At 45.8% G+C, this 22,823-nt stretch overlaps 1 protein-coding gene across 1 annotated transcript in view; it reads left to right on the forward strand.

The window, feature by feature from the left end:
* The window catches only part of vps50 (VPS50 subunit of EARP/GARPII complex), a 202,050-nt gene that overhangs the window by 5,743 nt on the left and 173,484 nt on the right, over nt 1-22,823 (forward strand). The window contains exons 3-5 of the mRNA XM_031788900.1: nt 6,327-6,449; nt 13,676-13,747; nt 21,658-21,711. Of these exons, the coding sequence (XP_031644760.1) occupies nt 6,327-6,449; nt 13,676-13,747; nt 21,658-21,711 (249 nt within the window). The remainder of the gene's footprint in view (nt 1-6,326; nt 6,450-13,675; nt 13,748-21,657; nt 21,712-22,823) is intronic.

Genomic DNA, 22,823 nt, shown 5'->3' on the forward strand with positions numbered 1-22,823 from the left:
CCACCATAAGCAAACAAGAAAATGCTCACACAGAGGCGGCGCTCCTAGTAGCCAGGGACTTTAATGCAGGGAAACTTAAAACAGTTTTACCAAATTTCTATCAACATGTTAAATGTGCAACCAGAGGGAAAATAACTCTGGACCACCTATAACTCACACAGAGATGCATACAAAGCTCTCCCTCGCCTTCCATTTGGCAAATCTGACCATAATTCCATCCTCCTGATTCCTGCTTGCAAGAAAAAATTAAAGCAGGAAGCACCAGTGACTAGATCAATAAAAAAGTGGTCAGATGAAGCAGATGCTAAACTACAGGACTCTTTTGCTTGCACAGACTGGAACATGTTCTGGGATTCCTCCGATGGCATTGAGGAGTACACCACATCAGTCATTGGCTTCATCAATAAGTGCATCGATGATGTCATAATCACAGTGACTGTACGTACATACCCCAACCAGAAGCCATGGATTACAGGCAGCATCCGCACTGAGCTGAAGGCTAGAGCTGCTGCTTTCAAGGAGCAGGACTCTAACCCTGAAGCTTATAAGAAATTTGGCTATGCCCTCCGACGAACCATCAAACAGGCAAAGTGTCAATACAGGACTAAGAGTCGTTCTACTCCGGCTCTGACACTCGTCGTATGTGGCAGTGCCTGCAAACCATTATACTACAAAGGGAAGCACAGCCGAGAGCTGCCCAGTGACAAAAGCCTACCAGACGAGCTAAATAATTGTGATACTCACTCCCATTGGAGCAGTGGAAACACATTCTCTAGAGTGATTAATTACGCTTCACCATCTGGCAGTCCGACGGACAAATCTGGGTTTGGCGGATGCCAGGAGAACGCGACCTGCCCCAATGGATAGTGCCAACTGTAAAGTTTAGTGGAGGAGGGGAATAATGGTTTGGGCTAGTGCTACAGCATAAAATACCTACAGCAAATGCTACAGTATTAAATTACATTCTAGACAATTCTGTGCTTCCAACTTTGTGGCAACAGTTTGGGGAAGGCCCTTTCCTGTTTCAGCATGACAATGCCCCTGTGCACAAAGCGAGGAACATACAGAAATGGTTTGTCAGGATTTGTGTGGAAGAACTTGTCAGGGCTCTGTGCAGCCCAGTCCTCAACACCATCAAACACTTTTGGGATGAATTGGAACACGGACTGCGAGCCAGGACTAATCGCCAAACAGCAGTGCCCGACCTCACGAATGCTCTTTTCGCTGAATGGAGTCCCCGCAATGTTCCAACATCTAGTGGAAAGCCTTGCCAGAAGAGTGGAGGCTGTTATAGCAGCAAAGTGGGGACCAACTCCATATTAATGCCAATGATTTTGGAAGGAGATGTTCGGTGAGCACGTGTCCACATACTTTTGGTCATGTATTGTACATCTCAACCTAGCAAAAAAAGAAACGTCCTCTCACTGTCAACTGCGTTTATTTTCAGCAAACTTAACATGTGTAAATATTTGTTTGAACATAAGATTCAACAACTGAGAGCCAAACCGAACAAGTTCCACAGACATGTGACTAACAGAAATTAAATAATGTGTCCCTGAACAAAGGGGGGGGGATCATAATCAAAAGTAACAGCCAGTATCTGGTGTGGCCACCAGCTGCATTAAGTACTGTAGTGCATCTCCTCCTCATGGACTGCACCAGATTTGCCAGTTCTTGCTGTGGGATGTTACCCCACTCTTCTACTAAGGCACCTGCAAGTTCCCGGACATTTCTGGGGGGGGAATGGCCCTAGCCCTTACCATCCGATCCAACAGACCCCAGACGTGCTCATTGAGATCTGGACTCTTCGCTGGCCATGGCAGAACTCTGACATTCCTGTCTTTCAGGAAATCACACACAGAACGAGCAGTATTGCTGGTGGCATTGTCATGCTAGAGGGTCATGTCAGGATGAGCCTGCAGGAAGAGTACCACATGAGGGAGGAGGATGTCTTCCCTGTAACGCACAGCGTTGAAATTGCCTTCAATGTCAACAAGCTCAGTCTGATTATTTTCCACCATAATTTGCAAATAAATTCATTAAAAATCCTACAATGTGATTTTCTGGATTTTTTTATTCTCATTTTGTCTGTCATAGTTGAAGTGTACCTATGATGAAAATTACAGGCCTCTCTCATCTTTTTAAGTAGGAGAACTTGCACAATTGGTGGCTGACTAAATACTTTTTTGCCCCACTGTATTGCCCTGGCCACATCTGCAGTCCTCATGCCTCCTTTGCAGCATGCCTAAGGCACATTCACGCAGATGAGCAGGGACCCTGGGCATCTTTCTTTTGGTGTTTTTCAGAGTCGTAGAAAGGCCTCTTTCGTGTCCTAAGTTTTCATAACTGTGACGTTAATTGCCTACCATCTTTAAGCTGTTAGTGTCTTAACGACCATTCCACAGGTGCGTGTTCATGAATTGTTTATGCTTCATTGAACAAGTATGGGAAACAGTGTTTAAACCCTTTACAATGAAGATCTGTGAAGTTATTTGGATCTTTACAAGTTATCTTTGAAAGACAGGGTCCTGACAAAAAGGACATTTCTTTTTTTGCTGAGTTTATTTAATGTCAGATATACAGTATCTGCCTCCATGGGATGTATTGCAGAAGCTTATGGAGTTGTCTTATTGACATTTTCGGGAACTGATCTTTTTTTTTTGCCTGATAGGTTTCTTCTTATAACTTCTGACACTTTGGTAGGGTTTTTGTTAGTAAACTTGTCTATAATTAGATACATGCATCTTTCCTTCTGTTATTAATTGTAGCCCTAGAAGACTAAATAAACCCTTGCTCACCAGAATGTCATAAATAGATAGGATGAATGCCTCAATCTAGTTGACGTCTGGAAAGTTTATTTTTCTCTCTGCTTCTTTTCGCGGCGCAAAGATGTTTAGGGACCGGGGAGATAATGCACTGATTCTAAAGAAACTAAAGATTTTATTTGCAAATTGTTTAAATTACATCTGTTAGACCAGTTGTAAGAAAGTATATGGCTGTTTCAACGACCCAACAAGTTTTTGATTTCAGTTCTGCTTGGATGCATATTTTATGTGGTTGAAATACTATCAGCTTTTATGATGCTGATAAAGACAGCACCTCTACAGACAGTATCTAACTGCACATTCACATTCTCTCAAGATGCTGAAAGAAAGAAATCACGTTTCTCCACTCTTGTTCCTGAGTAAAAATGTAGCCTACAATTGGTGTATCATTTTACTGTAAGAGTTAGTATTAAGGTTGTGTGAGAGGTTATAGACCTCCAGTCAGTGTCTAGATTTCAGTTTCCGTTTAACCCATCTGAACAGGCTACAGTTCCCTTCATGTGTCATAAGCCTCTTTTTTAAAGTCCCTGTCTTGTGACTGTCAAATGTATATAGCTCCTCAATTATCACATAACACAGCCGGCACTGCTATCATCCTCATTTTTCACTTCACCTAATCTTTTCCAAACGTTACTTTTCTGGCCCTCCCTTCTCTTTATTTTCAACTCTCCATTTTGCAGCTTTTCTATTATTTAATTAAATTCCGACATTGTCTGGATCAACATGAACTTTTTCTACCGGTTCCCTAAAGCATTTGGCGATTGGCATGTAGACTATTTGGCGCGTGTACAGTTATAAGCCTTGAAGCTTAGGTTTACGCACTAATGCCAGAAATGTAGCCTATAGATATAAATTGCACAAGAATTTTATACATTTATGGATTTTTTAATGGTATTGTTTTCTCTTCGTTCAACCTGCCCGCCACCCACCCGCCCTTCATCCACACTATTTAATGACCCTAAACCCACACGCCCTGCGGATTTAACCACCAGGACTGCGAGTCAACCCGTGAATCTATAGTACTGACTGTTCCATGTAGGTTAGTCCTCTGATCCACCACTAGGTGTCCCTCTGGCATCATGTACTGCAGAGCTGAACGTCTTCACCATTTACCTCACCATCAAACTGACCAGGTGTCCCTCTGGCATCATGTACTGCAGAGCTGAACGTCTTCACCATTTACCTCACCATCAAACTGACCAGGTGTCCCTCTGCCATGGTGTACTGCAGAGCTGAATGTCTTCACCATTTACCTCACCATCAAACTGACCAGGTGTCCCTCTGGCATGGTGTACTGCAGAGCTGAACGTCTTCACCATTTACCTCACCATCAAACTGACCAGGTGTCCCTCTGGCATCATGTACTGCAGAGCTGAACGTCTTCACCATTTACCTCACCATCAAACTGACCAGGTGTCCCTCTGCCATGGTGTACTGCAGAGCTGAACGTCTTCACCATTTACCTCACCATCAAACTGACCAGGTGTCCCAATGCCATGGTGTACTGCAGAGCTGAACGTCTTCACCATTTACCTCACCATCAAACTGACCAGGTGTCCCTCTGGCATCGTGTTCACCTGGCTTCTGACACTCACCAAGAAGGAACCCCTTTGTCTTCTGTTGGATTTTCTCTCTGCATTCAATGACGACTTCAGCCGAACAGCCTTTGGTTCTTTGATAAGGATCATTAAACAGCCCACTTTTAGGTGCAAATGGCTTTTGAATTTTTGTTTCTGCCCATATTGAGAAGGAGGAACGGCACGACGATGAGACTTTTTAATTTGGACGGAAGAGGATCATTGTTTCATTTGAATCCATCAACGTGAACGTGATCAAAGCATGATGATAGTTGTTAGATGTCTCTGCTCTGCAGGGTTTAGGGATAGGCTAATGTTTAGGTTGTGTTTGTGCCTGTGAAGCAGAGTGGAGAGAAGAGATGCTTGGACCCAGAAATGAGTCATTCACCTATTTTATTGTCTGGAATATTTTTTAAAGTCATGGTGAGAGTGTGGGACAAACAGAAAGAGGAAAAGGCAGACCGTTCAAAGAAGGGCACTATCGATTTGGGCTACCTGAGAGATGAATCGCTTCTGGTCTTTTTTCTTATTTTCTCAACCAGTATCCCTCTGTAATTTCCCACCCACCTTCTCACTAAGGATGCTGAGCTTCAGCGCGCCGCTCACCCACACACCCGCTGTGTTCTCCCTACCCGTTCTCAAATGTGTCAGACCTGCTCAGCACGCCTTCAAAACACGTACCAGGACGGGACGATACCAGGATCGCAATATTTTTTTTCAATGGCAAAAAATGAAAACACAAAGCAGACCTCCCTGTTTGGTCCTTTAAAAACCTGCTGTATGTAAAATATTGTGTGCTATGACTTGGAAAATAACTAAATGTGACTCGATGACAACATGATGTTTGTTTCCAACATTATGGCTGTTTTCCTAAAGAAATTAAATCCGCTTCGTGAGTATGGAAACAATACACGAGTATGTGATACTGGTATAGTCCCGGCCGCACACACACGCACGCACGGGTAGTACTCATTCCTCTGTAATTTGCCTTTGATTTGTCTTTCATTTGTATTTATTATGGATCCACAAAAGCAGTTATACAATTTTAAATACATTACAATACATTCACAAATTTCCCCACACGCCTCTGATTCCTCTCTAATTCGCCTCTCATTCCTCTCTATTTTTCCTCTTTCTTCTGCTTCGCATCTGCTTCTTCTGTGATTCGCCTCTGATCCTTATGGTATTCGCCTCTGATTCCTCTGTAATTCGCCCCTGATTCCCTTGTAATTCACCTCTAATTCACTCTTGATTACCTTGTAATTCACCTCTAATTTGCCTCTGATTCCTCACTTTAACTGGAAAAATCTGTTTTTTTGTTGCTATTTTCTCGACTAGGCAGGTGTCTTGATATTCAGTGCCTGAGATATATAGGCCCATCTGTCACACCCTATCTCTCTGGTATGGTCAAATGGATGCTGTGAAGGTTATTGAAGAATATCCTAGCATCTTTCTTCCTCCATCAGTCCTTTTGCCTGCCATTGGGATAATTTACCCCCATTCGTCCTGGATACGTTTCAGCCTATTTCATAGCTCAATTGCTTTACTATAATGCCTTATCCGTGTGTTGCACAGGCTTTGCCCTCTCAAATTGGCCGGTGTATCAATCTTCAAAGAGAGGATTGACTGAGAGCGGTATCTATTGATAAGTGCCTATATTCAGGCTCATTAGGGGTCTGTGAAGAGTTCTCTCCAGGGAAACAGCCAGACAGGCTTAAATAAGAAGGTAATCTGTGGACTTCAGGAGCGATAAACCCAATGGACAGGCTCTGGTTCCTAGAGATATTCTGGAGAGTTGTGTTTTTTCTCAGAGCCTCTGTTTCCTCCCTTCCCACAAGGGTGTCCCAGCAACTGGGTGCTTTGTTGTCTTACTGACCTAACTGATGCAGTAATTTGTCTTTCTCACCTCTATCTGGTATCTCAGGAGGAGATGAGGGAGATGAGGGAGCAGCCCATCGACCCCCAGGCGGAGCAGGAGATCATTAACAGCATCCAGGAGGTCTACTACTCCAACGACTCCTTTGACATGGTGCAGCACGAGCTGGAGGTGAGTCAGTTAGTTAGTTAGGCCCACTGTTCACTACAGACCCAGAGGACACAACAAGCTGGAGGTGAGTCAGTCAGTTATTTAGGCCCACTGTTTACTACAGACCCAGAGGACACAACAAGCTGGAGGAGAGTCAGTCAGTCAGTTAGTTAGGCCCACTGTTCACTACAGACCCAGAGGACACAAGCTGGAGGAGAGTCAGTCAGTTAGTTAGGCCCACTGTTTACTACAGACCCAGAGGACACACCAAGCTGGAGGAGAGTCAGTTAGTTAGGCCCACTGTTTACTACAGACCCAGAGGACACAACAAGCTGGAGGAGAGTCAGTTAGTTAGTTAGGCCCACTGTTTACTACAGACCCAGAGGACACAACAAGCTGGAGGAGAGTCAGTTAGTTAGTTAGGCCCACTGTTCACTACAGACCCAGAGGACACAACAAGCTGGAGGAGAGTCAGTCAGTTAGTTAGGCCCACTGTTTACTACAGACCCAGAGGACACAACAAGCTGGAGGAGAGTCAGTCAGTTAGTTAGGCCCACTGTTTACTACAGACCCAGAGGACACAACAAGCTGGAGGAGAGTCAGTCAGTTAGTTAGGCCCACTGTTTACTACAGACCCAGAGGACACAACAAGCTGGAGGAGAGTCAGTTAGTTAGTTAGGCCCACTGTTCACTACAGACCCAGAGGACACAACAAGCTGGAGGAGAGTCAGTCAGTTAGTTAGTTAGGCCCACTGTTTACTACAGACCCAGAGGACACAACAAGCTGGAGGAGAGTCAGTTAGTTAGTTAGGCCCACTGTTTACTACAGACCCAGAGGACACAACAAGCTGGAGGAGAGTCAGTCAGTTAGTTAGGCCCACTGTTCACTACAGACCCAGAGGACACAACAAGCTGGAGGAGAGTCAGTCAGTTAGTTAGGCCCACTGTTTACTACAGACCCAGAGGACACAACAAGCTGGAGGAGAGTCAGTCAGTTAGTTAGTTAGGCCCACTGTTTACTACAGACCCAGAGGACACAACAAGCTGGAGGAGAGTCAGTCAGTTAGTTAGGCCCACTGTTTACTACAGACCCAGAGGACACAACAAGCTGGAGGAGAGTCAGTCAGTTAGTTAGTTAGGCCCACTGTTTACTACAGACCCAGAGGACACAAGCTGGAGGAGAGTCAGTTAGTTAGTTAGGCCCACTGTTTACTACAGACCCAGAGGACACAACAAGCTGGAGGAGAGTCAGTCAGTTAGTTAGGCCCACTGTTTACTACAGACCCAGAGGACACAACAAGCTGGAGGAGAGTCAGTCAGTTAGTTAGGCCCACTGTTCACTACAGACCCAGAGGACACAACAAGCTGGAGGAGAGTCAGTCAGTTAGTTAGTTAGGCCCACTGTTTACTACAGACCCAGAGGACACAACAAGCTGGAGGAAAGTCAGTCAGTTAGTTAGGCCCACTGTTTACTACAGACCCAGAGGACACAACAAGCTGGAGGAGAGTCAGTCAGTTAGTTAGTTAGGCCCACTGTTTACTACAGACCCAGAGGACACAACAAGCTGGAGGAGAGTCAGTCAGTTAGTTAGGCCCACTGTTTACTACAGACCCAGAGGACACAACAAGCTGGAGGAGAGTCAGTCAGTTAGTTAGGCCCACTGTTTACTACAGACCCAGAGGACACAACAAGCTGGAGGAGAGTCAGTCAGTTAGTTAGTTAGGCCCACTGTTTACTACAGACCCAGAGGACACAAGCTGGAGGAGAGTCAGTTAGTTAGTTAGGCCCACTGTTTACTACAGACCCAGAGGACACAACAAGCTGGAGGAGAGTCAGTTAGTTAGTTAGGCCCACTGTTTACTACAGACCCAGAGGACACAACAAGCTGGAGGAGAGTCAGTCAGTTAGTTAGTTAGGCCCACTGTTTACTACAGACCCAGAGGACACAAGCTGGAGGAGAGTCAGTTAGTTAGTTAGGCCCACTGTTTACTACAGACCCAGAGGACACAACAAGCTGGAGGAGAGTCAGTTAGTTAGTTAGGCCCACTGTTTACTACAGACCCAGAGGACACAACAAGCTGGAGGAGAGTCAGTCAGTTAGTTAGTTAGGCCCACTGTTTACTACAGACCCAGAGGACACAACAAGCTGGAGGAGAGTCAGTCAGTTAGTTAGGCCCACTGTTTACTACAGACCCAGAGGACACAACAAGCTGGAGGAGAGTCAGTCAGTTAGTTAGTTAGGCCCACTGTTTACTACAGACCCAGAGGACACAACAAGCTGGAGGAGAGTCAGTCAGTTAGTTAGGCCCACTGTTTACTACAGACCCAGAGGACACAACAAGCTGGAGGAGAGTCAGTCAGTTAGTTAGGCCCACTGTTTACTACAGACCCAGAGGACACAACAAGCTGGAGGAGAGTCAGTCAGTTAGTTAGTTAGGCCCACTGTTTACTACAGACCCAGAGGACACAAGCTGGAGGAGAGTCAGTCAGTTAGTTAGGCCCACTGTTTACTACAGACCCAGAGGACACAACAAGCTGGAGGAGAGTCAGTCAGTTAGTTAGTTAGGCCCACTGTTCACTACAGACCCAGAGGACACAACAAGCTGGAGGAGAGTCAGTTAGTTAGTTAGGCCCACTGTTTACTACAGACCCAGAGGACACAACAAGCTGGAGGAGAGTCAGTCAGTTAGTTAGGCCCACTGTTTACTACAGACCCAGAGGACACAACAAGCTGGAGGAGAGTTAGTTAGTTAGGTCTACAGTACAGTGTAGGCTACAGTCTTAACAAAACACTACATAAAGAGAGATCTAAGACCACAGCATGATAGCAACACAAGATGACAACAACATGGTAGCAACACATGGCAGCAGCACAACATGGTAGCAGCACAACACATGGTACAAACATTATTGGGCACAGACAACAGCACAAAGGGCAAGAAGATAGAGACAACAATACATCACGCGAAGCAGCCACAACAGTCAGTAAGAGTGTCAATGATTGAGTCTTTGAATGAAGAGATAAAACTGTCCAGTTTGAGTGTTTGTTGCAGCTCGTTCCAGTCGCTAGCTGCAGCGAACTGAAAAGACGAGCGACCCAGGGATGTGTGGGGACCTTTAACAGAATGTGACTGGCAGAATGGGTGTTGTATGTGGAGGATGAGGGCTGCAGTAGATATCTAAGATAAGGGGGAGTGAGGCCTAAGAGGGTTTTATAAATAAGCATCAACCAGTGGGTCTTGTGACGGGTATACAGAGATGACTAGTTTACAGAGGAGTATAGTGTGCAGTGATGTGTCCTATAAGGAGCATTGGTGGTAAATCTGATGGCAGAATGGTAAGAACGTCTAGCCGCTCGAGAGCACCCTTACTTGCCGATCTATATATTATGTCTCCATAATCTAGCATGGGTAGGATGGTCATCTGAATCAGGGTTAGTTTGGCAGCTGGGGTGAAAGAGGAGCGATTGCAATAGAGGAAACCAAGTCTAGATTTAACTTTAGCCTGCAGCTTTGATATGTATTGAGAGGAGGACAGTGTGCCATCTAGCCATACTCCCAAGTACTTGTATGATGTGACTACCTTAAGCTCTAAACCCTCAGCAACAAGGGATAAAAACAGCAACAAGGGAATTTCTACCCACTCTCCCCTTTGTTGCTGTTATTGTCACTGAGACGATATGTGAAGGACCTTCTTTCCACGCTCTTAAAACTATAGTGCCGTGCGAAAGTATTCGGCCCCCTTGAACTTTGCGACCTTTTGCCACATTTCAGGCTTCAAACATATAAAACAATTTTTTTGTGAAGAATCAACAACAAGTGGGACACAATCATGAAGTGGAACGACATTTATTGGATATTTCAAACTTTTTTAACAAATCAAAAACAGAAAAATTGGGCGTGCAAAATTATTCAGCCCCCTTAAGTTAATACTTTGTAGCGCCACCTTTTGCTGCGATTACAGCTGTAAGTCGCTTGGGGTATGTCTCTATCAGTTTTGCACATCGAGAGACTGACATTTTTTCCCATTCCTCCTTGCAAAACAGCTCGAGCTCAGTGAGGTTGGATGGAGAGCATTTGTGAACAGCAGTTTTCAGTTCTTTCCACAGATTCTCGATTGGATTCAGGTCTGGACTTTGAGTTGGCCATTCTAACACCTGGATATGTTTATTTTTGAACCATTCCATTGTAGATTTTGCTTTATGTTTTGGATCATTGTCTTGTTGGAAGACAAATCTCCGTCCCAGTCTCAGGTCTTTTGCAGACTCCATCAGGTTTTCTTCCAAAATGGTCCTGTATTTGGCTCCATCCATCTTCCCATCAATTTTAACCATCTTCCCTGTCCCTGCTGAAGAAAAGCAGGCCCAAACCATGATGCTGCCACCACCATGTTTGACAGTGGGGATGGTGTGTTCAGGGTGATGAGCTGTGTTGCTTTTAAGCCAAACATAACGTTTTGCATTGTTGCCAAAAAGTTCAATTTTAGTTTCATCTGACCAGAGCACCTTCTTCCACATGTTTGGTGTGTCTCCCAGGTGGCTTGTGGCAAACTTTAAACAACACTTTTTATGGATATCTTTAAGAAATGGCTTTCTTCTTGCCACTCTTCCATAAAGGCCAGATTTGTGCAATATACGACTGATTGTTGTCCTATGGACAGAGTCTCCCACCTCAGCTGTAGATCTCTGCAGTTCATCCAGAGTGATCATGGGCCTCTTGGCTGCATCTCTGATCAGTCTTCTCCTTGTATGAGCTGAAAGTTTAGAGGGACGGCCAGGTCTTGGTAGATTTGCAGTGGTCTGATACTCCTTCCATTTCAATATTATCGCTTGCACAGTGCTCCTTGGGATGTTTAAAGCTTGGGAAATCTTTTTGTATCCAAATCCGGCTTTAAACTTCTTCACAACAGTATCTCGGACCTGCCTGGTGTGTTCCTTGTTCTTCATGATGCTCTCTGCGCTTTTAACAGACCTCTGAGACTATCACAGTGCAGGTGCATTTATACGGAGACTTGATTACACACAGGTGGATTGTATTTATCATCATTAGTCATTTAGGTCAACATTGAATCATTCAGAGATCCTCACTGAACTTCTGGAGAGAGTTTGCTGCACTGAAAGTAAAGGGGTTGAATAATTTTGCACGCCCAATTTTTCATTTTTTGATTTGTTAAAAAAGTTTGAAATATCCAATAAATGTCGTTCCACTTCATGATTGTGTCCCACTTGTTGTTGATTCTTCACAAAAAAATACAGTTTTATATCTTTCTGTTTGAAGCCTGAAATGTGGCAAAAGGTCGCAAAGTTCAAGGGGGCCGAATACTTTCGCAAGGCACTGTATAAGCGATTCTGTCTTTTATGATCTGAATATTGACGAGGTACAGTGACTTGGTCTACACTGACGAGGTACAGTGACTTGGTCTACACTGACGAGGTACAGTGACTTGGTCTACGCTGACGAGGTACAGTGACTTGGTCTACGCTGACGAGGTACAGTGACTTGGGGCCTCAGCGGGGTCTACAATGACGAGTTAGTGACTTGGTCTACACTGACGAGTTACAGTGACTTGGTCTACACTGACGAGTTACAGTGACTTGGTCTACACTGACGAGGTACAGTGACTTGGTCTACACTGACGAGGTACAGTGACTTGGTCTACACTGACGAGGTACAGTGACTTGGTCTACACTGACGAGGTACAGTGACTAGTTAGTGACTTGGGGCCTCCCTACCTACACCTCCCTCCCCCTGGTTCCCTTGTTATGTGGGACACCTCTCCCTCCCCCTGGTTCCCTTGTTATGTGGGACACCTCTCCCCCCCTGGTTCCCTTGTTATGTGGGACACCTCTCCCCCCCTGGTTCCCTTGTTATGTGGGACACCTCTCCCCCCCTGGTTCCCTTGTTATGTGGGACACCTCTCCCCCCCTGGTTCCCTTGTTATGTGGGACACCTCTCCCCCCCTGGTTCCCTTGTTATGTGGGACACCTCTCCCCCCCTGGTTCCCTTGTTATGTGGGACACCTCTCCCCCCCTGGTTCCCTTGTTATGTGGGACACCTCTCCCCCCCTGGTTCCCTTGTTATGTGGGACACCTCCCCCCCCCCTGGTTCCCTTGTTATGTGGGACACCTCTCCCCCCTGGTTCCCTTGTTATGTGGGACACCTCTCCCCCCTGGTTCCCTTGTTATGTGGGACACCTCTCTCCCCCCTGGTTCCCTTGTTATGTGGGACACCTCTCTCCCCCCTGGTTCCCTTGTTATGTGGGACACCTCTCTCCCCCCTGGTTCCCTTGTTATGTGGGACACCTCTCTCCCCTGGTTCCCTTGTTATGTGGGACACCTCTCCCCCCCTGGTTCCCTTGTTATGTGGGACACCTCTCTCCCCTGGTTCCCTTGTTATGTGGGACACCTCTCCCCCCCTGGTTCCCTTGTTATGTGGGACACCTCTCTCCCCTGGTTCCCTTGTTATGTGGGACACCTCTCCCCCCCTGGTTCCCTTGTTATGTGGGACACCTCTCTCCCCTGGTTCCCTTGTTATGTGGGACACCTCTCCCCCTGGTTCCCTTGTTATGTGGGACACCTCTCCCCCTGGTTCCCTTGTTATGTGGGACACCTCTCCCCCATTGACGGGTGTATCTACTCTAGCATCACTGTGGCGTCTTCTCCTGCTCACACACCGATGACTTCTAGATTGATGGATTAAACACTCGTGGAGGAAGGGTGTGAAATCTCATTAGATTTAGCAGTGTCTTGAACAACAACCTTCCAGATTACAAAATGAGACTTTCAGCCAAGTGGAAAGCAATTACCCATCATCCTCAGTGTTGCCGTCTTTCCCCTTGTTCGTTCTTCACCAATTAAGTAGTGCTCCTCCATTTTAATTTATTATACGTCTAAGCATGTGTGCTATACAATTCTGCCACTTTTTCTTTGTAAATGATGAAGACCGTGGAGGCTCTTTTGAAAAATGATACTTAAGCAAGCTAGAGCTGATGCTGAAGAAACTCCAAAGAATTAAGATTGGCTTCTAAAAGCTTCTAAATGAAATGAAATCCTGCCCGGCTCTAAGCTGCTGGCGTTTAGATTTCAGTTCGGTGTCCATGATAAGCAATCTTTTGATTTATTTTCTGGCAGGTGGTTCACTCCACACACCAAAGCATTCCACAGAATGGCTTTATCTTCTAAGAAGTTATTGGTGTGGCCATTCTCATTGTGTTGTAACAATGCTTTAATTGTGTGTTTTTATGATAGAAACTCCCACCTGAGCTGAACTTGCAGGAGCTGGAGGAGTACAGAGACCAGCTGAAGAGACAACAAGCAGCGGTGAGTGAAGGAAATGACATGAGCAGCACTGGGTCACTCACTCCCACAGATACTTCTCCCTGATTGCTAATAGCTATTCCATTTATACTGTACCCGTGCACTTCGAAGGCCAACATAACATTGTACGACAACATCTTTAGTGGTCAAAACAAGGACTTAAATAGTTCAGTACAGGATATTGCTCTGCAACACCTGAATACAGAGAACATAGAACTGCAAAATCACCAATTTTCTATCATTTCTGTTAACCCTGAGCTTATTGCTTCAGCTTGTGCATGCACACACCTGTATTGCACCGTGGAGAAGTGCAGTCCCAGGTGGATATTGGCATGTTATATTCAGCAAGACTGCTTCACACCGCTATAGATATACTGTGATTAATAGTTAGTCACTGGTAGTGTTTCTGCTGCAGGCCCAAAGTATTATTAGTAATTATAAACTGGGTGGGTTGAGACCTGAATGCTGTTTGGTTGACAGCCGTGGTATACGGTCTGATATGACAAAACATTTATTTTTACCTCTAATTACGTTGCTAACCAGTTTATAATAGCAATAAGGCATCTTGGGGGTTTGCCAATATACCACGACTAAGGTCTGTGTCCAGGCACTGCGATGCATGTGCATAATTTTTTTATTTATTTAACTGGTCACGTCAGTTAAGAACACATTTTTATTTACAATGACATCGTAGGAACAGTGCCTTGTTTGGGGGCAGAACGACAGATTTTTACCTTGTCAGCTCTGGGATTTGATCAAGCAACCTTTCTGTTACTGGCCCAACACTAACCACTAGGCTACCTGCCACTCCAAGAAGAACAGTGGTATATTGGCCATATATTGGCCATATATTGGCCATATACCACAGCCCGTCGTGCCTTATTGCTTAAAAAGAGCATCATCACTATAGAGGTTCTCTGCAGGTCACCCAGGCCTGGAGGGCAGAGAGCTAGCCAGCAGAGGAACTATATCGGAATCCTTTTAGAAATATGTAACCCATATTCTCCCTCGATCCTCCTCTTCCTGCATCCTCCTTTCCTCCCTGCCTCATCTTTCCCTCTGTACCTTCCAATTGGCTCATTCATCCCCCTCCTCTCCCCTGTAACTATTCCCCAGGTCATTGCTGTAAATGAGAACGTGTTCTCAGTCAACTTACCTGGTAAAATAAATAATTCTCTACACTTCCCCCGAAGTGTGCACTTGCATACTCCATGTCATAGATTTAACAATGTAGGAAACTCCCTCAATCAATGCTTACACCAATCCAATGCTTTTAAATTCATGATGTGGAGTGTGCAGCTGCACACTTTGGAAGAAGGGTAGAACATCTGGATCCTTCCCCTCTTCCTTCTTTCTCATCCTTCACTGTGACTCCCTCCCTAGCCTCCTTCTCCTGCTCTGCATTGTGTCTCACACAGCAGAGCTGTCTTTTCAAGGAGCGAGGCAGGGCCAGAGCCATGATCCCTAGTGGTGGTAGGATGAAAGATGGAGGCCTCTGTGGACAGAACACTGACTGTCTGACAGAGCTCTTCAACAGAGCAGACAGCTGGCTGCCAGCCTTAGACCCCAGGACCTCAATACCAGGACCAGAGGACCAGGGGCCTTATCAAGTCTTCTGCCTTACCCAGGCTGTGAATGACTAACCCGGCCTCAGATCACCTCGCCCCCACCCCTTAGGATGGAGATCATCGTACGCTGAATTCAAAGTCATCCCCTAGTTAAGCAAACGACCCTAGACACTTCCTGTAGGTATGTATGGTAATAGCTCTATCTTGTCCTCTGATTGGTAAGGTGGAATTTTCCCTGTATTGCTTACACACCTATCTGATCCTTTCAAACAAATGCATAGGAGAAGGATGGTTTCTCCTCCATCACATATTCATAGCTTTGGATATAGACTTCCACTGTGCTATATTGTGTACATGCATAATGACATTCCCTATAGGATCTGAACTCTCTCTCTCTCTCTGATTGATAACTACCTATTGAGAGGGCCTCTCCATCCCTATGCGCTGATGTGAAATTGAATATTTCCCTCGCTGAGGCAGAGGAGTAGATACTGTACTGTAGATAGGAATGGTGCATCGATACATTCTATAGAACTTCTCCCTTAAATTAGTTCCATCCAAAACAAATGGGTGATTTCCCCCCCCCCAGTCTGGCAGAAGCTGTTGTAGAGAATGGCTGCTATATAGGGAGGTGGTGGAGGTTCGCTGTGTAATTGGCAGCTTTGACACATCGTTGGCTGAGGCTCATCTCTCAGTTAATTACTTGTCTGCTGTATGATTGTCATCCACTTTAGAGATGCCAGGGGCTCTGCTCTGACTGTAAAAGTGGGAAGTCTCTCTTTAACTTCTAGGATTCCTAGTATGTTGTCACTATGTTTCACCATAGGGGTGGTGCCAGGTTTTCTCCAAATGTGGCGCTTGGCATTTAGGCCAAATAGTTACATTTTGGTTACATCAGACCAGAGAAAATTGTTTCTCATGGTTCGAGTCCTTTAGGTGCCTTTTGGCAAACTCCAAGCGGGCTGTCGTGTCTTTTACTGAGCAGTGGCTTCCGTCTGGCCACTCTACCATAAAGTGCTGCAGAGATGGTTGTCCTTCTGGAAGGTTCTCCCATCTCCACAGAGGAGCTCTGTCAGTGACCATTGGTTTCTTGGTCACCTCCCTGACCAAAGCCCTTCTCCCCCGATTGCTCAGTTTGGCCGGGCAGACAGTTCTAGGAAGAGTCTTGGTGTGTATTGATCCAGGTGTATTAGGAGGAGGGAGGGGCCGGTCGGTATGTATTGATCCAGGTGTATTAGGAGGAGGGAGGGGCCGCGGTGTGTATTGATCCAGGTGTATTAGGAGGAGGGAGGGGCCGGCAGTGTGTATTGGTCCAGGTGTATTAGGAGGAGGGAGGGGCCGCGGTGTGTATTGGTCCAGGTGTATTAGGAGGAGGGAGGGGCCGCGGTGTGTATTGGTCCAGGTGTATTAGGAGGAGGGAGGGGCCGGTGGTGTGTATTGGTCCAGGTGTATTAGGAGGAGGGAGGGGCCGCGGTGTGTATTGGTCCAGGTGTATTAGGAGGAGGGAGGGGCCGGCGGTGTGTATTGGTCCAGGTGTATTAGGAGGAGGGAGGGGCCGGCGGTGTGTATTGGTCCAGGTGTATTAGGAGGAGGGAGGGGCCGCGGTGTGTATTGGTCCAGGTGTATTAGGAGGAGGGAGGCGCCGGCGGTGTGTATTGGTCCAGCTCACTCATTGATATTGACCAGGACTCTTCCTGGGTTGGTTTCATGCTCCGGGTGTGTCCTAAATGACATCCTATTCTCTGCACAGGACACTACTTTTGGGGAATAGGCTATGATATTATCTACCATATAGTCCAGGGGCACTCAACTCTTACCTATGAGGTCACCTAGTGTCCCAGGTCTAAATCAGTCTTCGATTAGAGGGGAACAATAGCTGGCTTCCAGGTCCAGAGTTGAGTTTGAGGGATTTAGGTGATATTATTCTATTTGGGATGTAGACAGTCGAATTGGCCACCGTGTTTACTTAGCTGCTTGATATACAGTACATCACCATTGTCTGTCTCCCCTTAACAAACTATAGAATCCTCATTTGGTGCAGTACTGGTAAAGTAGGCTGGCTATGAAATCACTAGGGCCGGTGTTGTGCCATTTAGGTAATAAGAGAAATAGGACTTATCCACTTCACTCCCTGCCTCTCTGACACACTTAGCATCACAGACCTCAGATGGAACTCTCAAATCCTCAAAGAATGAATTTGGTACATGAGACAAATCAACATTTAGTTTTATTCAGGCAGTAAGGAAATGAGATGGGGAGACAGGCAGGTAGGATAAAGATTGAGAAACGTTAGGATGCTGCAGTGGTATAGGCTAACGGGTATAGGCTAACGGGTATAGGCTAACGGGTATAGGCTAACGGGTATAGGCTAACGGGTATAGGCTAACGGGTATAGGCTAACGGGTATAGGCTAACGGGTATAGGCTAACGGGTATAGGCTAACGGGTATAGGCTAACGGGTATAGGCTAACGGGTATAGGCTAACGGGTATAGGCTAACGGGTATAGGCTAACGGGTATAGGCTAACGGGTATAGGCTAACGGGTATAGGCTAACGGGTATAGGCTAACGGGTATAGGCTAACGGGTATAGGCTAACGGGTATAGGCTAACGGGTATAGGCTAACTTAACGGCCACTGTTTCTGTCCAGCTTCATGGTCTCTACCTTTGGGCTACAAACCGTGGGTGATGACTGGTTGATTGGCTTTCTGAATTCGATGTGATTGGCTGTTGGCTTTTAGACCCCAAACTGCAGCTGGTGAAGAACACTTACAGTAGGATGCGTCCAAAATGGCACCCTACGCCATATGTAGTGAACTACTTTTGATCAGGACCCATAGGGCTCTGGTCTAAAGTAGTGCACACTATATAGTGAATAGGGTGCCATTTATTACTGCTACCCAGTAGTCTTTGCTGATTGACAGCTCTTAGCTAAAATACATGGGGCGTGAGGCCAGAAAATTGGGCTATTAACTCCGCTCTGCATCCCAGTCAATTATATGTGAATTATACCTCGCTGTTGGGCTCTGTCAGATCACAGGTGATGGGTGGGCTAATCTGTGTGGTGGTGTGGGATCCTGCAGGTGATTGGGTCTTTTCCACACTGCTGCTTTTTGGTGATATGGACGTGTTTTTTGAGTGAAGAGGAGAAGGGTCTCTGTACCAGGGATGAGCCCTTTCTCTGGATCCTAAATGGGACTGGTGTTGTGCTATAAGTGAAGTGACCCCTAACACTGAACCACTGCTATGCGTCTAAATATTTTGCTGTGCGATCTGTAATTTTAATTTAGGAGCACCTAATTTATTTTTTAAATATGGTTGATTTCAGAGGCTATCCCCTCCAACTCTCCATCTCACATTCATTATTTAACTCGTTCACTCACCCTTTCGCTCTCTCTCGCACGGACACACATACACACAGTTGAGCAAGTGAGCGTAGCAGCTGAACAGTCCAACCATCTGTTCTGTTCAGGGCTCCAGTTAGCTCCCTTACCCAACCCCCCCCTCCGTACATCAATATATCAGCTCCCCCTCACTGTGGAGCTGTGTACTGAGCATCAATATATCAGCTCCCCCTCACTGTGGAGCTGTGTACTGAGCATCAATATATCAGCTCCCCCTCACTGTGGAGCTGTGTACTGAGCATCAATATATCAGCTCCCCCTCACTGTGGAGCTGTGCACTGAGCATCAAGATATCAGCTCCCCCTCACTGTGGAGCTGTGCACTGAGCATCAAGATATCAGCTCCCCCTCACTGTGGAGCTGTGCACTGACCATCAAGATATCAGCTCCCCCTCACTGTGGAGCTGTGCACTGAGCATCAATATATCAGCTCCCCCTCACTGTGGAGCTGTGTACTGAGCATCAATATATCAGCTCCCCCTCACTGTGGAGCTGTGCACTGAGCATCAATATATCAGCTCCCCCTCACTGTGGAGCTGTGTACTGAGCATCAATATATCAGCTCCCCCTCACTGTGGAGCTGTGTACTGAGCATCAATATATCAGCTCCCCCTCACTGTGGAGCTGTGTACTGAGCATCAATATATCAGCTCCCCCTCACTGTGGAGCTGTGCACTGAGCATCAATATATCAGCTCCCCCTCACTGTGGAGCTGTGCACTGAGCATCAAGATATCAGCTCCCCCTCACTGTGGAGCTGTGCACTGACCATCAAGATATCAGCTCCCCCTCACTGTGGAGCTGTGCACTGAGCATCAAGATATCAGCTCCCCCTCACTGTGGAGCTGTGCACTGAGCATCAATATATCAGCTCCCCCTCACTGTGGAGCTGTGCACTGAGCATCAATATATCAGCTCCCCCTCACTGTGGAGCTGTGCACTGAGCATCAATATATCAGCTCCCCCTCACTGTGGAGCTGTGCACTGAGCATCAATATATCAGCTCCCCCTCACTGTGGAGCTGTGCACTGAGCATCAATATATCAGCTCCCCCTCACCGTGGAGCTGTGTACTGAGCATCAATATATCAGCTCCCCCTCACTGTGGAGCTGTGTACTGAGCATCAATATATCAGCTCCCCCTCACTGTGGAGCTGTGTACTGAGCATCAATATATCAGCTCCCCCTCACTGTGGAGCTGTGTACTGAGCATCAATATATCAGCTCCCCCTCACTGTGGAGCTGTGTACTGAGCATCAATATATCAGCTCCCCCTCACTGTGGAGCTGTGTACTGAGCATCAATATATCAGCTCCCCCTCACTGTGGAGCTGTGTACTGAGCATCAATATATCAGCTCCCCCTCACTGTGGAGCTGTGTACTGAGCATCAATATATCAGCTCCCCCTCACTGTGGAGCTGTGTACTGAGCATCAATATATCAGCTCCCCCTCACTGTGGAGCTGTGTACTGAGCATCAATATATCAGCTCCCCCTCACTGTGGAGCTGTGTACTGAGCATCAATATATCAGCTCCCCCTCACTGTGGAGCTGTGTACTGAGCATCAATATATCAGCTCCCCCTCACTGTGGAGCTGTGTACTGAGCATCAATATATCAGCTCCCCCTCACTGTGGAGCTGTGTACTGAGCATCAATATATCAGCTCCCCCTCACTGTGGAGCTGTGTACTGAGCATCAATATATCAGCTCCCCCTCACTGTGGAGCTGTGTACTGAGCATCAATATGGCTCTGGAACATTATTCCTAGCTGTGTGTGTGTGTGTGTAATCCCAACTACAGCCTTGCGCTAAATGTGTTATAAGTCAGATGCGATCCACAACGTACTAGGTTATGTGTAGCTAGGTGGCAAGTCAGTCCCTTGTGTATTTATTGTGAGTATGTCGTGTTGTGCAGGTGCACAAACATGGTTTCTTCTACTGAGTAAATACCGCATGCTGTGTGAGAGGGTTGGCATGATTTAGTCCAGGGTTGAATTAACACAACCTGGTAGTTATTTCTACAACCTGGTAGTTATTTCTACAACCTGGTAGTTATTTCTACAACCTGGTAGTTAACCCAACCTGGTAGTTATTTCTGCAACCTGGTAGTTATTTCTTATTTCATCAAAGCAAAATGTACCTTTTTATGTCCTTTAGGCCTTGATTCTCAGAAAACACCAATGAAGACTATGATACACACACTATTTGAATAATGGCAATGTTACATACAGTACAGCACATACTGTACCACACACAATAGGCTATTCTTAAGTAGCTAGTAGTAAAGTATAGATTTGATTCAGTCTCGTAGTAAAGTGAAGGTTAACTCAGTCTAGTAGTAAAGTGTATGCTAATTCAGTCTAGTAGTAACGTGTAGGCTAATTCAGTATAGTAGTAAAGTGTAGGTTAATTCAGTCTAGTAGTAAAGTGTAGGCTAATTCAGTCTAGTAGTAAAGTGTAGGCTAATTCAGTCTAGTAGTAAAGTGTAGGCTAATTCAGTCTCGTAGTAAAGTGTAGGCTAATTCAGTCTCGTAGTAAAGTGTAGGCTAATTCAGTCTAGTAGTAAAGTGTAGGCTAATTCAGTCTCGTAGTAAAGTGTAGGCTAATTCAGTCTCGTAGTAAAGTGTAGGCTAATTCAGTCTCGTAGTAAAGTGTAGGCTAATTCAGTCTCGTAGTAAAGTGTAGGCTAATTCAGTCTCGTAGTAAAGTGTAGGCTAATTCAGTCTCGTAGTAAAGTGTAGGCTAATTCAGTCTCGGTTTGATCAACCATACAGATATTCCACATTGTGAGAATCCTCTTGGTTAAAGACTTATGTTATAGATAGACACCAAAGTCCTCTATTCTTTCTCCATGCTCTACCATAGTACGATAACCGTGTCTCTCAGGTGGGGTAGAATTTACAAGCGTCTGACTGGGTAATTTTTTGTGTGTCCTCGCTCTGTAGGTTTCCAAAAAAGTTGCCGATCTTATCCTGGAAAAACAGCCGTCCTACGTTAAGGTATGCTTTCTTCATTCTTTTTTTCCTTCCTCCTTTCCTTACACTGTATACATTTTCAAAATCTCACTCAAACTCTTCCGGTGTTTATTTTTCGCTGATTGATATCAACTCACAATCAATCATGCCAAAGGAGGTAATGTGGAATATACCGGCATTACCATTACGGGGCGGCAGGTAGTTTAGTGGTTAGAGCGTTGGGCCAGTAACCGAAAGGTTGCTGGTTAAATAAAAAAAGATATATGACTGCATTTGCCTTATAGACAGGTTAGTTGTTTAGCAACAAAAACATGCTCAACTATGGGGCAAACAGTTGGCTGACAACATGGAAACTATATTTCATCTCCAATTTTTATTGAAAACATAAAGTTGCACTTCTTGTCTCTCAAATACAATCAGTTGTTGGTGAGCTAGTAAATTTGAGCCATAGACGTGACATCAGTCAAATCGCCTCAAAACAAGGCATGGTATCAAGAACAAGATAAAACAAACTGAAACGAGCCACCTACGATTCCCAACAAGGCATCATTTTCCTAACGTTCTCAGCCAAACCCGTCTTAGTAAAACATGACTCAACGTAGATGATGACTGTCAGTCACTGCTACTGAAGACAATCTCAAGCTATACATCTAATCAGGGCCGGTTGGCTGACATTGTCCGTCATGACTTGTGGATGTGCGAGTGAGTAAGTGTGTATCCCCTCGCTAAAGCAATCAGTTCTTTTGTGTTTGGTTCAAAGCCTCAGCCAAAAACAGGAGGGAGGGAGAAGTCTGAAAAAGCGTGTGTAGTTGGGCGTCTGTATCCCCATGCTCCTCTTAGTGGGAGCTCTTTCAGATGTGTACGAGGTGTTCACGGTCGGACAGGAAACAACTTTGATCAGGCCAACTGGGGATTCATACCGGTCAGGCCGTGCACCACAGCTGAATGGTTTAGTTAGTATTAGGGCTGACCCCATTTAGTTGATTGTTTGGTCGATAGGCTGTTGGTCGACCAAGATTTTTAGTCGTGCAGTAGCAAAAAAAATACAAATAATTTGGGTTTACAAGACACCGGTCTGATTGGCGCCTGTCTGAGTGGACTGATCCATTGTGGAGGCCTTGGCGATGGCACAGTCG

Source organism: Oncorhynchus kisutch, linkage group LG14 (assembly GCF_002021735.2).
Source record: "Oncorhynchus kisutch isolate 150728-3 linkage group LG14, Okis_V2, whole genome shotgun sequence".
NCBI lineage: Eukaryota > Metazoa > Chordata > Actinopteri > Salmoniformes > Salmonidae > Oncorhynchus > Oncorhynchus kisutch.